Here is an 18,050-nt window from a genome sequence, read left to right on the forward strand (position 1 = left end):
AGCCAGCGAGTGAGGGAGTGAGTGAACAAGTGAGCGAGTGAGTGGGTGAGCGAGTGAGCTAGCGAGTGAGTGAGCCAGTGAGTGAGCGAACAAGTGATCCAGCGAGTGAGTGAGCCAACGAGTGAGGGAGTCAGCGAGTGAGTGAGCTAACGAGTGAGTGAACAAGTGAGCGAGTGAGTGGGTGAGCGAGTGAGTGAGCCAGTGAGTGAGCGAACAAGTGATCCAGCGAGTGAGTGAGCCAACGAGTGAGTGAGTGAGCGAGTGAGTGAGCCAGTGAGTGAGTGAGCTAACGAGTGAGTGAGCAAGGGGGCGAGTGAGCGAGTGCGTGAGCAGTGAGTGAGTGAGCTAACGAGTGAGTGAGCAAGGGGCGAGTGAGTGAGCGAGTGAGTGAGCGAGCGAGTGAGCTAACGAGTGAGTGAGCAAGGGGGCGAGTGAGTGAGTGAGCGAGTGAGTGAGCGAATGAGTGAGCTAACGAGTGAGTGAGTGAGTGAGCAAGGGGGAGAGTGAGTGAGCTAACGAGTGAGTGAGCGAGTGAGTGAGCCAGTGAGTGAGTGAGCGAGTGAGTGAGCCAGTGAGTGAGTGAGCTAACGAGTGAGTGAGTGAGTGAGCCAGTGAGTGAGTGAGCTAACGAGTGAGTGAGTAAGTGAGTGAGTGAGCTAACGAGTGAGCGAGCGAGTGAGTGAGTGAGTGAGCGGCCTACGAAGCGACGCGGCGACCGTTGTCTCGGCGTGAGCCGCGGCTCATCCTCCTCGGTGACCCCCCTCGTGGGCCCTCCCCCCGCGCCCCCCGCCCCCCACACCCGTGCCGCCCCCCCTCGTGCGGCCGAGGGGGCCGGCTCCGTGCGGGGCAGCCAGGGCCCGGCCTCCCGTGGGGCCCCCACCCCGGGCCCCCCAACTTCCACCACCCAGGGCCTCTGCAGGGTCACCGGTTCACTGGCTGGGCCGTGCCTGGTGGGAGGGAACGAGAAGGGGGGACGAGAGGGGGGAGGGGGGTCAAGAGGGGGGGAACGGGGGGTGGGGTGATAGAGGGGGGGGACGAGGGGGGGTAAACGAGGGGGGGTGAACGTGAGAGGGGGGCGGGCGTAAGGAAGAGTGGATGTGCGGGTGAAGCACACAGGGCGGCTGTGGACACCGGTGGATGAAGGCACTTGCAGGACCCACACACAGCAGCGGCTGTCCCCGGTGGAACCCGGCTCAACCGCCCCCCCCCCCCCCCGAGCTCACCCACCCGTGATTCATCTCCACGAGCGTTGCGGGCACCACGCCGCCCGCGGTGGGACCGCGTGGTGCCCACTCGCGCCACCAGCCCAGCGCGGCGCCACCCGAGGTGGCGGCGGCGTGCCGGCCCGGCAGGGAAGAACCGCGGCCGCTCGCCCGCTCCTCCTCCTCATCGTCCATCACCGCCGCCGCGTTCTCCTCCTCATCGCCATCGTCACCATCGCCCACCTCTCCCACCTCCTCCACCTCCTCCACTTCCTCCTCCTCGTCCACCGTGCTCGCCTCGCTGTACGCGTCCTGACCATCGCTGTGAGACGCACACACGTACAGGCAAAGGTCCCCCAGGTAGCCCGCGCCGGACGGATGGCGCCGTGGGGCAAGTGGTGTCAACAGAGCCGACGCGACGGTGGTGGTGGTGTCGGTTGGTGTGGCCTGGAAAAAAAAAACAACCGCGATCTCTCGCCCGGCCGCCTTTGTCTCACCCCGTCATTTTAGGCCGAGTCGACCTAGGGGAGAGCCAGGAGCAAGCGGTTGCTGCTGCCACACGCCGCTTTCAAGAAACATTGCCGATGTGTGCATGGCCGAGGCCAGGTAATGATACGGCCACGTTGTTTGCTGTGAAGCCCTCCACCCCCTGACACGGTCAAACAAATTCAATCGTCCCTGCCCGGTGGTGTTGGTCGCAGTAGCAGTGGTGGTGGCAGTGGTAGTCGTGGCGGAAGTGGTTGTGGTGGCGGTGACTGTGGCCAGTGGTGGTGGTAGTGGCGGTGGTGGTGTGGTGGTGGTGGAGGTTGGCGGTGGTGGTGGCAGTGGTTATGGTGGTAGTGATGCTGGTGGTGGCGGTAGTGGTGGTGGCAGCGTTAGTGGTGGTAGTGGTGGTGGTAATGGGGGTGTGGCGGTAGTGGCGATGTGGTAGTAGTGGCGGTGGTGACAGTCGTGGTGGTGGTGGTGGTAGTAATGGTGGTGGCGGTAGTGGTGGTGGCAGCGGTAGTGGTGGTAGTAGTGGTGGTAATGGCGGTGTGGTGGTAGTGGCGGTGGTGACAGTCGTGGTAGTAGTGGTGGTGGTAGTAGTGGTGATGGCAGTGGTAGTGGTGGTGCCAGTAGCGGTGGTCGTGAGCACTGACCGCTGCGCCACCACTCCTCCCCCGGTCCGGTACCGGCCAAGCACACGAGCGATTGAGCCGGAAGAATTCTCGAGTGGTCAGCATCGTCATCATCATTGCCATCGTCGTCATCATCATCGTCGTCATCATCATCGTCGTCATCATCGCCATTATCGTCGTCATCATCGCCATTATCATCGTCATCATCGTCATCATCATTGCCATCGTCGTCATCATCATCGTCGTCATCATCATCGTCGTCATCATCGCCATTATCGTCGTCATCATCGTCATCATCATTGCCATCGTCGTCATCATCATCGTCATCATCATCGTCGTCATCATCGCCATTATCGTCGTCATCATCGTCATCATCGTTGCCGTCGTGATCATCATCGCGGTGGCCGTGGCGGGTGCGCACCGCTCCAGGCCCATGCACGTCTCGTAGAGGGGTCCCGGCAGGCGGCGTGGCCCGGGGAAGGCTGCGCCGCCAAGCGCGATCATGGCTCTGCACGCCTCGTGGACGCGCGCCGTCACCGACGCCTCGTCGTAGGCGGGCGGCGCTGGCAGCAGCGTGGGGCCGAAGCACACGGCCAGGTTGTAGGCGTCCATCAGGTTCTCGTCGCTCAGCTGTGCCAGGCTGAGGTGGCACACGGTGTGGGAGGGGAGGGTAGAGAAGGTCGGCAATCAAAACAATCGGTGATGTTGGTGGCGGCGGCACCGATCGGTGATAGCAGTGGTGGTGATGGCGCCGAGCGGGCACTCGAAGGGGGTGATCGTGGTGGTGGAAGCGGTGGTGGTGGTGGTGATGGCGCCAATCAGGCACTGTCAGGGTGCTAATAACTGTTATGGTGATGGTGGAGGTGCCAGTGGCGCCGATCAGACACAGCTGGTGCAGTGATAGAGGTGATAGTTGTGATGGTGATGGTGGCGATGGCACCCGGCACCCATCGGGCACCGTTGGGGAGGTGACAGCGGTAGTGGCGGTGGTGGTGATAGCGGTGGTGGTGGTGGTGGTGGCGCTGATAGGGAACCGTCGAGACGGTGATAGCGGTAGTGGCAGTGGTGGCAGTGGCGCCAATCGGGCATGGTCGGGAAGTTGCACATCACGGGTGCGTCTCGTAATGCGCGCAACCCAATGTTCCCCCTGTCTACCGCACGAGACCGGGGGGCAAACCGTCCCACGCGGTAAGCTGGACCTGCCACTGGTGTCTAAAGATGGCCACCAAATGTCCAAAGATGGCCACCGGTGTCTGAATATGGCTGCCAGTGTATAACAATGGCCGCCTGTGTCTAAAGATGGCCACCGGTGTTTAAATATGGCCGCGGGGTTTAAATATGGCCGCCGGTGTCTAAAGATGGCCGCCGGCAGACAGCGCTCGCATGCAGGGGGAGGGTGGGGGTGCGGATAAAAACAGCGATTTTGGCAGCATGTGCCGAGGGCAGGGCGCTCACTGGTGGAGGAAGGCGAAGAGGAAGCGGAGGACCACGGCGACAGGCGGTGGCAACTCCTGCATCACGGAGCGGATCCGCACCGCCCCCTCCAGTGGGCCCTCGGCGCCTGGACACGCACGGGGCCAGCGGACACGGCCACGCACGCATGGGCGTCACTCCCAACAGTCACACATACTGCTTTGTGTTAGGTACAAAGTTTTGCTGGCTAGCTGGATTCCTGGTTGACTGGCAAGCGGCCGAACCCACTGACCCACCGACCGACCGACTGACCAACCGAGCAACCCACCGACCGACCCACCCACCCGCCCGCCCGTTCACCCCCCACCCACCCGACAGCCCGCTCACCCACCCACCCATCGACCGACCCACCCGCCCGCCCGCCCGCTCACCCACCCAGACATCGACCAACCGACCCACCTACCCATCCACCAACGCACCGACTGACTGACCTACCCACTTACCCACCCATCCACCAACCCACCCACGGAGGCCACGTAAAGTGTCAGAGGCTCGCTGCTGGCAGGAGGTCACGGGACAAACGCAGGCGCTATGGATAGGCTGACTAAGATGAAAGGAAGAAGCACCACCTGTGCCCCCCCCCCCCCCCACTGTGCGAACTCGCTGCGCTTTAGCTGCCCGGCGCTCCGCTCATTATCGGGAGCATCACTCCTCTGCCCTCCGTTGTTGCTGGAGGGCGAATGCTTCCAATTGCCCAGTAGCAGCGTCCTTCACGAGCCTCCTCCACAGTGACACGATCATGCTGACAGTCACAGGTAAAACAGTCGCACAATGGTGGAGCGTGTGGGGGGGGGAGCGTGGGGGGGGAGGTGGGTGGGGGATGGTGGGGCATGGTGGGTGGTGGTGGGTGGTGGGAGTGATGGTCTAGGATGGTGGGTAGGTGGGTATGGGATGGTGGGTGGTGGTGGATGGTGGGGTGGTGGAGGGTGATGATGAGGGATGGTGAGGGGCGAGGGTGATAGGGGGCGGGTGGAGGTGCAAGGCTGGCATGGCCCGGTTTTATTCATTCGGGAATTAATCGTTTTTTATATAAAACCGGAGCATCTGGATCCTGCCCAAATCCGGTTTTATTTGGTTTTATTAAAGTTAAGTCGGGATATCAGTCACACGCACCCATTAGCTTTCAGCTCCTGGCCAAGCGGAGGAAGACTCCGCTAGAGTGATGGCTGACCGACGGCAGCGACTATCCTGCGCTCCAGAAGATCGCCATCAAACTGTTCAGCATGGCCCCATCGACCGCTGCGTCTGAGCGAAACTTCTCGACGATGGGATTTATCCATTTCAAGTTGAGGAACAGCCTGGCGCCCAACACAGTCGAGAAGCTCGTCTTCATTAAGTCGAACCTCAACACGTTCTAAGGCTACCCGATGACGGCGACAACACCGAGTCCAGCAGCAAAAGCGACGACGACGACGCGGCGGCGGACGACGACGAGGAGCAGGATTGAAGTGTGCACGAGACGCCGATAATAAAACCAGGTTTTAATCGGCAAAATCGGGTTTAATTCCATTAAAACGAATAACCCGATTTGTCGGGCAAAAACATCGGGTTTTTCCCACCCTTGCGGAGGTGAGGGTGGGTGGGTGGAGGTGAGGATGGGTGGGTGGGTGAGTGGAGGTGCGAGTGGGTGGGTGGGTGGAGGTGCGAGTGGGTGGGTGGGTGGAGGTGCGAGTGAGCGGGTGGAGGTGCGAGTGGGCGGGTGGAGGAGTGGGTGGGTGGAGGTGCGAGTGAGCGGGTGGAGGTAAGGGTGGGCGGGTGGAGGCTTTGGCGGGTGGAGGTGAGGGTGGGCGGGTGGAGGCGAGGGCGGGTGGAGGTGAGGGCGGGTGGAGGCGAGGGTGGGTGGTGGATGCGAGTGGGCGGGTGGAGGAGTGGGTGGGTAGAGGCCTCTCTGACCGGAGCAGGCGAGGAGGAGGTGTGAGAAGGCGGCTGCAGGGAAGAGGGGGGTGCGCAGCTCGCGGAAGTAGAGCTTGAGGACGCACGCCACCGAGTTGACGTCCCCACAGCCGGACTCGTCCAGCAGCGGATCTTCACCTACGGCGCTCGCGCACATGCACAGACACAACAACGACGGCCGCCATTTAACACTCAGTGGCGGTGGCGTCACCACGACGCTTGTGCCAGGCTATGTGCGCGTTAAGGCCACGTGAAGGGTCGAACTCCCGCTCACAGCAGGTCACGGGACAGACCCAGGTACTATGCACCACCTGTGCCCCCTTCTGTGCCAACTTTCTGTGCTTTAGCCACTCGGCGCTCTGTTCATTGTTGTGAGCATCGCTCCTCTGCCCTCCATTGTTGCTGGAGGGCGACTGCCTCCAACGGCACAGTAGCAGCATCCTTCACGAGCCTCCTCCACAAAGGCCAATCTTAACATCACTGGTACAAGTCATCACAAAGTCCACTCAGCTCCACATCCTCCTTTACCACATCACTCGATCTCTCTATCCCATGCCGTGCCTATTTAGCCTCTATGTGGCTAAACAAAAGCTACCTGATCTGTCGCTCCACACGAAGCTTTGTGGATTTTCGGCCACGATCATGCCCTCCCTTCTCTATGCTGCAAAACGTGGACCCCCCTAATGGAACATTTAGGCTGGCTTGCCTACGATCCATCCTGAGTTTAACCACACTGGATTGTTTGAGGAGCTTACAAATCCTTGAAAGATTTGCATAAAGTGCCATCGGTGAGATCCAATGGCACTCTTTCCTGCACCCGCCAGGCAGCTTCCACACAGCAGCGTTACGCAGCCGATGAAAATATAATGCCGCTCGGCTGATTCGGCGTAAGACCTCTGCTGTCAAACTAGAGCCGGCCATGAGCACACTGCCCAGGTTTGGAAAACTCTCCACTTTCTCTACAACTGCCCAATCACCAATTGGGAATTGTGAGGGTGGAGTGTTTGGTGGCACAATATACCCAAGCAGGTGCTTATCTTTGGTGGGGAGGTGAGCCTCTTAGTGGCAGTCTCCAGGTTCAGTAGCAACGCCTCCAACTCCTCCTCTGAGTTAGCAGCAATCACCAGATCATCAGCATACGTAACAATGGTTGACAAATAGGGAGCCATCTCTTGACTGCACCCGGGCATCGATCGAACAACCCAGAGCCCAGGCCTATTGATGGCATCAAAGGCCTTGACCAGGTCAATAAAGTAGAGGTGTAGGTCCTGTTAAAATTCGCTAAACCTCTGCTGTAGCAGACGGACAGAAAATATGGCATCTGTGAAGAACCGCCCTTTCCTGGAACCACAAACCTCTCCTCAGCGTGCCTGGCAAGACAATGTTGAATAACCTTGCCAGGACCTTTCCCAGCACACTGAGGGAGATGTCCCTGTAGTTGTTACAGTCTGTGCAGTCCCCCTTCTTAAAGAGGGCGACCATCAGGGCACCCTTGCAATCCTGCAGAACCCGTCCAATGGTCCAGACTGTTATTATGATGTCATATAGGGCAGTCTGCGCACAAATGCCACACTCCCTCAGCATTTCACTTTGGGAGATCATCTCTGCCCGGTGCTTTTCTTGGTCTAAGACTCTGGATCGCCCTCAGTACTTCCTCAACAGATGGCACTTCAGCTAACTACTCACAGGGGGTGACTATTTATTTCAATATTTAAGACACGACAGCCTCAGCAGGGACATCCTCACTTCTCCCCATGAAGTGTTCATCATGGGGGCGATTTCCCCTCCTCTAAAACCTCACAGAAATGGTCAAAACATCTGCAAACCTGTTCTTGGGGGTCGGAGATCGGATCACCTTTCTTTTCCCTAATGATGGTGATAGGTGTCGGGCTGCAATTTTTTTTTTTCATGGAGTTACATAGTTGTGATTGCGGGCTATTGAGGCAGACTCCATCTCCTCAGTAACCCGAGACCACTACCCATCCTTGCAGTGCCTCACGGCTCTCCAAACCTCCGAGCGAAGGCTGGGGTAAGCCTCCTCATTCTCTGCCCATTTCCCCTGGACATCAGGAGTGAGAGATGATGCCAACCCCAGCTGCAAGCAATGATGAAATTCTCGTTTGCAACGTTCATAAGCGAGCTAAGACCAGGCCACTGTGGGTTTGAATGGGGTACTGAATGTACACCCACATACACACAGATACATAAATACATACACAGATACACACATAGATATACACACACATATATATAGATAAAGAGATACATACATATTCACGCAGATGTACATACATAGAGACATACACAGATACATACAGAGATACATAGATACACACGGATATATACAGAGATACACAGATACACACACAAATACGTACATACAGAGGTACAGATACATACAAACATAAATATAGATACACCGACAGAGATATACAGACAAACACACATAGATGAATACACAGACACAGACAGAAATACATAGATACACCTACAAAGATACATACACACAGATATACAGAGATACATACAGAGAGATACATACACAGATATAGAGACACAAAGACAAAGATCCCACGTATAGCGAGTGGTACTTATGAAGGCCGGCACGGCACACGAGGGGGTGGGTGGCCAGCACCACGCCCGGTCACCTTTGTCTCCCGAGTGGGAATGTTTACACACCGCAACAGGTACTCATTTGAGGCTGAGTCAACCTAGGGGAGGCCCAGGACCGGTTCAGATAATCGTCACTGGTGCTGGCCGTGAGCGGGAATCGAACTCGTGTCGCCGGGTTCATAGCGCAGCACACTAACCGTTCCCCATTGTTGTACATATAGGCCTTTTTCCAAAATTGATATTAATAACGATTTTGCCGATTTTTTTTTTCAATCGTGGTATCACTTTGGGCAAAGAGGGGGTGAGATGAACAACCCCCTCCCCTCACACACAACAAGCCGCCCGGAGATAAGCAATAAAAAGTAATAAAACCAAAACAAAGAGGAAAGGGGGGGGGGGAATTACTAATGAAGCTGGAGGGGAATTCAAAGCTTCAAAGACCCCCTCTTTGAGCTCAGAGACAATAAGGCGCCACTCACAGGCGAATTCTAAAATAATTTTCCCCTTCGTTGCTATTAATACAACGGTTAAAATTCAGAACTTAGCAACAAATGAGTCGACATCATAAAGAATCCACACGCTCACAAAAAACACCAGACTATAATCTCCCTAGTGGGTTATGACTCCTCATACATGTCATATTAATACTACATTCTATGACCTCTTGCCATCTACGTGACTTTACCGAAAGAACCACGAAATGAATCCCTGCAGTCACGAAAGCTTTAAATCAAAATTCAAATCATGGTTATTAAAGTTAAGCCAAGGGTCACCCAGGCGACACATCAAAGATGGCTTGATCACGTGACCAAAAAAAATTCCATAGAGGAAACCTACCGGCAACCTTGTCTCCTAGCCACATGGGGTAGCAATAAAACCACAAAGGGAGAGATCACAACTCCCACCGGGATAGACAAGGCAATACCCGACTACGAAGGAAGGGGCCAGGCCTTGAGGAGACGTCTCATCACCATAATAAAATAGATCAAACACACATCAGACGAAACCGGGCAGAAAAGTTTTGGGTTATTTTAATTAACAGAAGTCCAAGAAACACTCAGCAACAAGAATAAGCTGACATTATAGGAATCTACACACCCACTACGAAAAAAAAACAGACAATCTACATAGCGGGTTATTACTTCTCATACATAATATTAATGCTAACGTTATTCACTTTAAATTATATTGCATCTTGCCATTTACGTGACCTTACAAAAACCAAGGAATGTGAATTCTGGCAGTCAAGAAAGTGAGGGCTTGGTTATATCTCCAGCCTTGGGATATCTCTGACCTCGAGAATAAAAAAAAACGGCTCCCTGGATGCAGACAGGGAGCAAAAGTTAATAAAACCCTTGAAATACCGGAGGTAACATCTAATGATGACAATGTTAGATCACAAATCTTGGGAAACATAAACCAAAATAATAATGATGCAGTGTTAAACCGAGGGCCAGCCAGAAGAGATGAGGCGAGGAAGGTCGATCACGTGTTCAAGATAAATGTACTCCAGAGAGAAAGAGAGCCTCCCAGCCACCTTTGTCTTCCAGCAGCACGTGATAAGAATTTGCATACGCAGGCAGAGGGCATCTCCTCTTAAAAATAAAAATCAAACACCACGATGGAAACACTACTACAACAGAGCGAGATCAAAGAGAGATCCGGTCCTTTGTGAGAAGGCGAGTCAGAGGGAGAAATTTTGGCATAAAAAGAGAGACACGCCAGCATTGAATCATCCCAGCTACCAGCGGCAGAAGACGGCGACCATCAGCTCGACAAGAAGACACACAGCAGCTCAGAAGAGGACAGCAAGCCAGCTCCGAGGCATGGCCTCGAGATCGACAATGCGTGTGGTGCATCGCAGAGAAGAGGGGCGAGAGGATGCTCTGTGCTGAGTTCGACAGAGTATCGCTGAAAAGTTATTCTCAGCGTCAGGCAATCAACCAGGGAGAGAGACGGAGCAAGAGAGAGCGCGCAGCAGCGCCACCAGCGTCACTAAGCAAGGGTGACAGCTGCCAGCGGACAAGCGTTGTGCCGACTTGGCTCATCCAGCAGGGGAAAGAGCCCGACCAGCCGCCCGTGAGCAGGAGTGTCAGCGCCAGCGAGCGCGCCGTGGGTTCGACCCACACGCACACCGACTGGCACCAGCTGGGAACCAAGACGAGAGAGAGGAACTGCAGCCAGCGGACGAGGTCCCGGCGCTATCTGACGACGGATCATCGCGCAACGGCGGCGAGCGTCGTGCCAACTCGTCCAACCAGCTGTGGGACCGAACTCCGGCCGCCCGTGTGAAAGAAGGAGAACCCAGCTATCCGTACGATACGCACACTGCCACACATTACAACGCATCACCTGGCGTCTGCTTGACGCAAATAATTGATCAAGAACACATTTCCACTCAACCCATACCATCCCCACTCAACACATACATGAATCATTAATAAGAAGACGAATTATAAAGTGCATGAACAATCAGCTGGCCGTGAAGGCATCGCGGCTCATCGAGTGATAAGAATACGTCGTTTATAAGTACGTCAATTTTTTCTTTTTTTGTTTTACGTGATTTTACTTCCAATAGCATAAATTACCAATAGATTCATCGATACAAACTAAACTTTTGAAACCTTTGTCACGATTCTACACGCTCACAAAGAGAATATCGTGTTAAACCTGTTTCTTTATCATATAATCTTGTCCACGAATTAATAAAAAACTTAGCCAAAGATAAGAATCTTCCATGGGAGAGCACACACCCCGTCGTACACCCTTATTCCAAGACATTTCGTTAATTATATAATCTTGCCGATTAATCTATTGACGTATACTTTTGCCTTTGGGGTATAGTACTTTGCTTTTATCGCCTTTCGTATGAATATCGTCGCATGAATTTTTAATGACTTTTGGTTCCTATCGCCGTATATGCTAGTGTTACTCTGAGGAAGTAATCAATTGTTCTGTTACCCGGTTAACAAATGTAATCATTGAGGGTTAAATGTATGGATCAACGAGGGGAACATCTGGAGTACTGTGTTGACAATTTCAAGCATAAGAATTCACATACTAGAGTGTTAAGGTTTTATACTCTTTGGTTCTATTGGGTAAAGTCACGTAGGTAAAAAATAAAATAACAAAAATCACGACGTTTCGACCACAACACAAGTGGCCTTCATCAGGTGAAGGGACCAACCTGTCCGGAGGACAGCGTTGGAGTGAAAAAAGTCAAGCGCAGGTCGCCTCCTTTAAGCTGTGAGTGGGTAAACAGAAAAGACGCCTTGACAAAGGAATTAGCATAAAATGTACAGCTGTGCAAGCTCGCAAATAGAATAATGCTAATTCCTTTGTCAAGGCGTCTTTTATCTTTGATTCTATTTGCGAGCTTGCACAGCTTTACAACTCTCACGGTGGTGCTAATGTATCTTTGATTCTATTTGCGAGCTTGCACAGCTTTACATTTTATGCTAATGCCTTTGTCAAGGCGTCTTTTCTGTTTACCCACTCACAGATTAAAGGAGGCGACCTGCGCTTGACTTTTTTCACTCCAACGCTGTCCTCCGGACAGGTTGGTCCCTTCACCTGATGAAGGCCACTTGTGTTGTGGTCGAAACGTCGTGATTTTTGTTATTTTATTTTTTACCTACGTGACTTTACCCAATAGAACCAAAGAGTATGGATCCTTGCAGTCACGAAAGCTTTAAATCTAGAATTGTTAAGGTTTTGTTTAGAAATTAAAATTGCTTAACACAGAAGTGTTTGAGTGTTTCTTTCCTGAGTTCATGCGTAATAATCTTAATTATAAGAACTGTATCCTGCGGTGAGATTTGAATTTGGAGACCTGACATAAAACACACTAATACATAATCAGTAAATGTTAAGGCGAGAATAATTATATTATACCGATCGATAATACGAACCTAGAAACGAATCCGAACTTAATCTGGGGTACTGGCAGCACACCTGCATAACTTCATACAATTCGTTGTCTTATCCCGATTGATGATACGACCCTCGTCAGCGAGGCAGGGCCTAATTATCATAACGACTCGCATTAGCATAATCGCATACATTCGCATAAATTAATACGAGTATCTCTCGAATTAGCATAAATTATGCACATACATACATAATTTACTATCATTTCGGATAATTACGCATTTTTTAAATTATTTTTTATTATTTTCATCAAATTTTCAATACCCGGCATATACAACACCACACAGGTATACAGAAATATATAGACACACATATATACTGTATAGACGTACAAAGATATACAAGCAAAGAACAAAGATCCCCCATATAGCCTTAACAGACTATCAGGGCAAGTGCTGTTAGCGAGCACCTATGAAGGCCGGAACGGTACACGAGGGGGTGGGTGGCCAGCACCACGCCCGACCGTATTTGTCTCCCTAGTGGCAATGTTTATACACCACACCAGGTACTAATTTGAGGCTGAGTCGACCTAGGAGAGGCCCAGGACCGGTTCAGATAATCGTCACTGGTGTTGGCCGTGAGCGGGAATTGAACTCGAGTTGCCGGGTTCATAGCGCAGCGCGCTAACAGCTACACTACCGCTCCCCACAGAAAAGATATACATACACACGCAGATGCATACAGAGATACATACAGAGATTGACACCGAGATAAACAGATACAGACACAAATACATACAAAGATATATACACACACACGCAGATGCATACAGAGACACAGTACATACAGAGATTGACACCGAGATAAACAGATACAGACACAAATACAAACAAAGATATACAGAGATACATAGGAAGATACACAAACAAATACAGATATATACAGACACAAATACATCCATACAGAGATATATACACAGAGATACATACAGAGATACAGACACATGTAGAGATATACACGCATATACATACATAGATATGAACACACGTACATATACAGAGATACAGACACACTCAGATATACAGTGGTATACTCTGCAGAGATGCAGACAAAGATACAGGGATACAGATACGTATAAAGTGAATGGAGTGTCTGTGATCTCCCCCTGTCCTACAGAGTGAGTGAGTGGAGTTTGTATGTTCTCCCCCTGTTGTACAGAGTGAGTGGAGTTTGTATGATCTCCCCCTGTTCTACAGAGCGAGTGGAGTTTGTGTGATCTCCCCCTGTTCTACGGAGTGAGTGAGTGGAGTTTGTGTGTTCTCCCCCTGTCCTACAGAGTGAGTGGAGTTTGTGTGTTCTCCCCCTGTTCTACAGAGTGAGTGGAGTTTGTGTGATCTTTCCCTGTTCTACAGAGTGAGTGAGTGGAGTTTGTGTGTTCTCCCCCTGTTCTACAGAGTGAGTGGAGTTTGTGTGATCTCCCCCTGTCTTACAGAGTGAGTGAGTGGAGTTTGTGTGATCTCCCCCTGTTCTACAGAGTGAGTGGAGTTTGTGTGTTCTCCCCCTGTTCTACAGAGTGAGTGAGTGGAGTTTGTGTGTTCTCCCCCTGTTCTACAGAGTGAGTGAAGTTTGTGTGATCTCCCCCTGTTCTACAGAGTGAGTGAGTGGAGTTTGTGTGTTCTCCCCCTGTTCTACAGAGTGAGTGAGTGGAGTTTGTGTGATCTCCCCCTGTCCTACAGAGTGAGTGAGTGGCGTTTGTGTGATCTCCCCCTGTTCCACAGAGTGAGTGGAGTTTGTGTGATCTCCCCCTGTTCTACAGAGTGAGTGAGTGGAGTTTGTGTGATCTCCCCCTGTTCTACAGAGTGAGTGAGTGGAGTTTGTGTGATCTCCCCCTGTTCTACAGAGTGAGTGAGTGGAGTTTGTGTGATCTCCCCCTGTTCTACAGAGTGAGTGAGTGGAGTTTGTGTGATCTCCCCCTGTTCTACAGAGTGAGTGAGTGGAGTTTGTGTAATCTCCCCCTGTTATACAGAGTGAGTGAGTGGAGTTTGTGTGTTCTCCTCCTGTTTTACAGAGTGAGTGAGTGGAATGTGTGTGTTCTCCCCCTGTTCTACAGAGTGAGTGGAGTTTGTGTGATCTCTCCCTGTTCTACAGAGCGAGTGGAGTTTGTGTGATCTCCCCCTGTTCTACAGAGTGAGTGGGGTTTGTGTGATCTCCCCCTGTTCTACAGAGTGAGTGAGTGGCGATTGTGTGATCTCCCCCTGGTCTACAGAGTGAGTGAGTGGAGTTTGTGTGATCTCCCCTTGTTCTACAGAGTGAGTGAGGGGAGTTTGTGTGATCTTCCCCTGGTCTACAGAGTGAGTGAGTGGAGTTTGTATAATCTCCCCTTGGTCTACAGAGTGAGTGGAGTTTGTGTGATCTTTCCCTGTCCCACAGAGTGAGTCAGTGGAGTTTGTGTGATCTCCCCTTGTTCTACAGAGTGAGTGGAGTTTGGGTGATCTCCCCCTGGTCTACAGAGTGAGTGAGTGGAGTTTGTGTGATCTCCTCCTGTTCTACAGAGTAAGTGAGTGGAGTTTGTGTGATCTTCTCCTGTTTTACAGAGTGAGTGAGTGGAGTTTGTGTGTTCTCGCCCTGTCCTACAGAGTGAGTGAGTGGAGTGTGTGTGATCTCCCCCTGTCCTACAGAGTGAGTGAGTGGCGTTTGTGTGATCTCCCCCTATTCTACAGAGTGAGTGGAGTTTGTGTGATCTCCCCCTGTTCCACAGAGTGAGTGAGTGGCGTTTGTGTGATCTCCCCCTGTTCTACATAGTGAGTGGAGTTTGTGTGATCTCCCCCTGTTCTACAGAGTGAGTGAGTGGGGTTTGTGTGATCTCCCACTGTTCTACAGAGTGAGTGAGTGGAGTTTGTGTAATCTCCCCCTGTTCTACAGAGTGAGTGAGTGGAGTTTGTGTGATCTCCCCGTGTTCTACAGAGCGAGTGGAGTTTGTGTGATCTCCCCCTGTTCTATAGAGTGAGTGAGTGGAGTTTGTGTGTTCTCCCCCTGTTCTATAGAGTGAGTGAGTGGAGTTTGTATGTTCTCCCCCTGTTCTACAGAGTGAGTGGAGTTTGTGTGATCTTTCCCTGTCCGACAGAGTGAGTGAGTGGAGTTTTTGTGTTCTCCTCCTGTTCTACAGAGTGAGTGAGTGGAGTTTGTGTGATCTCCCCGTGTTCTACAGAGCGAGTGGAGTTTGTGTGATCTCCCCCTGTTCTATAGAGTGAGTGAGTGGAGTTTGTGTGTTCTCCCCCTGTTCTATAGAGTGAGTGAGTGGAGTTTGTATGTTCTCCCCCTGTTCTACAGAGTGAGTGAGTGCAGTTTGTGTGATCTCCCCCTGTTCTACAGAGTGGAGTTTATGTGATCTCCCCCTGTTCTACAGAGTGAGTGGAGTTTTTATGTTCTCCCCCTGTTCTACAGAGCGAGTCGAGTTTGTATGATCTCCCCCTGTTCTATAGAGTGAGTGGAGTTTGTGTGTTCTCCCTCTGTTCTACAGAGTGATTGAGTGGAGTTTGTGTAATCTCCCCCTGTTCTATAGAGTGAGTGGAGTTTGTGTGTTCTCCCCCTGTTCTACAGAGCGCGTGGAGTTTTTGTGTTCTCCCCCTGTTCTACAGAGTGAGTGAGAGGAGTTTGTGTGATCTCCCCCTGTTCTACAGAGTGAGTGAGTGGAGTTTGTGTGTTCTCCCCATGTTCTACAGAGTGAGTGAGTGGAGTTTGTGTGTTCTCCCCCTGTTCTACAGAGTGAGTGAGTGGAGTTTGTGTGATCTCCCCCTGTCCTACAGAGTGAGTGAGTGGAGTTTGTGTGATCTCCCCCTGTTCTACAGAGTGAGTGGAGTTTGTGTGATCTTCCCCTGTTCTACAGAGTGAGTGAGTGGAGTTTGTGTGATCTCCCCCTGTTCTACAGAGTGAGTGAGTGGAGTTTGTGTGATCTCCCGCTGTTCTACAGAGTGAGTTGAGTTTGTGTAATCTCCCCCTGTTCTACAGAGTGAGTGAGTGGAGTTTGTGTAATCTCCCCCTGTTCTACAGAGTGAGTGAGTGGAGTTTGTGTGTTCTCCTCCTGTTCTACAGAGTGAGTGAGTGGAGTGTGTGTGTTCTCCCCCTGTTCTACAGAGTGAGTGGAGTTTGTGTGATCTCCCCCTGTTCTACAGAGTGAGTGAGTGAAGTTTGTGTGATCTCCCCCTGTTCTACAGAGTGAGTGAGTGGAGTTTGTGTGATCTCCCCTTGTTTTACAGAGTGAGTGAGTGGAGTTTGTGTGATCTTCCCCCGGTCCACAGAGTGAGTGAGTGGAGTTTGTGTGATCTCCCCCTGTTCAATAGAGTGAGTGAGTGGAGTTTGTGTGTTCTCCCCCTGTTCTATAGAGTGAGTGGAGTTTGTATGTTCTCCCCCTGTTCTACAGAGTGAGTGGAGTTTGTGTGATCTTTCCCTGTCCTACAGAGTGAGTGAGTGGAGTTTTTGTATTCTCCCCTTGTTCTACAGAGTGAGTGAGAGGAGTTTGTGTGATCTCCCCCTGGTCTACAGAGTGAGTGAGTGGAGTTTGTGTGATCTCCCCCTGTTCTAAAGAGTGAGCGAGTGGAGTTTGTGTGATCTCCCCCTGTCCTACAGAGTGAATGAGTGGAGTTTGTGTAATCTCCTCCTGTTCTACAGAGTGAGTGAGTGGAGTTTGTGTGATCTCCCCGTGTTCTACAGAGCGAGTGGAGTTTGTGTGATCTCCCCCTGTTCTATAGAGTGAGTGAGTGGAGTTTGTGTGTTCTCCCCCTGTTCTATAGAGTGAGTGAGTGGAGTTTGTATGTTCTCCCCCTGTTCTACAGAGTGAGTGAGTGCAGTTTGTGTGATCTCCCCCTGTTCTACAGAGTGGAGTTTATGTGATCTCCCCCTGTTCTACAGAGTGAGTGGAGTTTTTATGTTCTCCCCCTGTTCTACAGAGCGAGTCGAGTTTGTATGATCTCCCCCTGTTCTATAGAGTGAGTGGAGTTTGTGTGTTCTCCCTCTGTTCTACAGAGTGATTGAGTGGAGTTTGTGTAATCTCCCCCTGTTCTATAGAGTGAGTGGAGTTTGTGTGTTCTCCCCCTGTTCTACAGAGCGAGTGGAGTTTTTGTGTTCTCCCCCTGTTCTACAGAGTGAGTGAGAGGAGTTTGTGTGATCTCCCCCTGTTCTACAGAGTGAGTGAGTGGAGTTTGTGTGTTCTCCCCATGTTCTACAGAGTGAGTGAGTGGAGTTTGTGTGTTCTCCCCCTGTTCTACAGAGTGAGTGAGTGGAGTTTGTGTGATCTCCCCCTGTCCTACAGAGTGAGTGAGTGGAGTTTGTGTGATCTCCCCCTGTTCTACAGAGTGAGTGGAGTTTGTGTGATCTTCCCCTGTTCTACAGAGTGAGTGAGTGGAGTTTGTGTGATCTCCCCCTGTTCTACAGAGTGAGTGAGTGGAGTTTGTGTGATCTCCCGCTGTTCTACAGAGTGAGTTGAGTTTGTGTAATCTCCCCCTGTTCTACAGAGTGAGTGAGTGGAGTTTGTGTAATCTCCCCCTGTTCTACAGAGTGAGTGAGTGGAGTTTGTGTGTTCTCCTCCTGTTCTACAGAGTGAGTGAGTGGAGTGTGTGTGTTCTCCCCCTGTTCTACAGAGTGAGTGGAGTTTGTGTGATCTCCCCCTGTTCTACAGAGTGAGTGAGTGAAGTTTGTGTGATCTCCCCCTGTTCTACAGAGTGAGTGAGTGGAGTTTGTGTGATCTCCCCTTGTTTTACAGAGTGAGTGAGTGGAGTTTGTGTGATCTTCCCCCGGTCCACAGAGTAAGTGAGTGGAGTTTGTGTGATCTCCCCCTGTCCTACAGAGTGAGTGAGTGGAGTTTGTGTGATCTCCCCCTGTACTA

At 51.7% G+C, this 18,050-nt stretch overlaps 1 protein-coding gene across 1 annotated transcript in view; it reads right to left on the bottom strand.

Moving 5' to 3' along the window:
• Positions 1-18,050, bottom strand: part of LOC116952748 (rho GTPase-activating protein 4-like) — a 70,197-nt gene that overhangs the window by 7,954 nt on the left and 44,193 nt on the right. Inside the window, exons 16-20 of the mRNA XM_032972357.2 lie at positions 5,687-5,824; positions 3,776-3,881; positions 2,742-2,960; positions 1,228-1,524; positions 701-947 (exon numbers count right to left, since the gene is read on the bottom strand). Of these exons, the coding sequence (XP_032828248.2) occupies positions 701-947; positions 1,228-1,524; positions 2,742-2,960; positions 3,776-3,881; positions 5,687-5,824 (1,007 nt within the window). The remainder of the gene's footprint in view (positions 1-700; positions 948-1,227; positions 1,525-2,741; positions 2,961-3,775; positions 3,882-5,686; positions 5,825-18,050) is intronic.

The sequence above is a fragment of the Petromyzon marinus genome, chromosome 48 (assembly GCF_048934315.1).
Source record: "Petromyzon marinus isolate PM22_M1 ecotype Great Lakes invasive population chromosome 48, UKy_Petmar_22M1.pri1.0, whole genome shotgun sequence".
Lineage (NCBI taxonomy): Eukaryota > Metazoa > Chordata > Hyperoartia > Petromyzontiformes > Petromyzontidae > Petromyzon > Petromyzon marinus.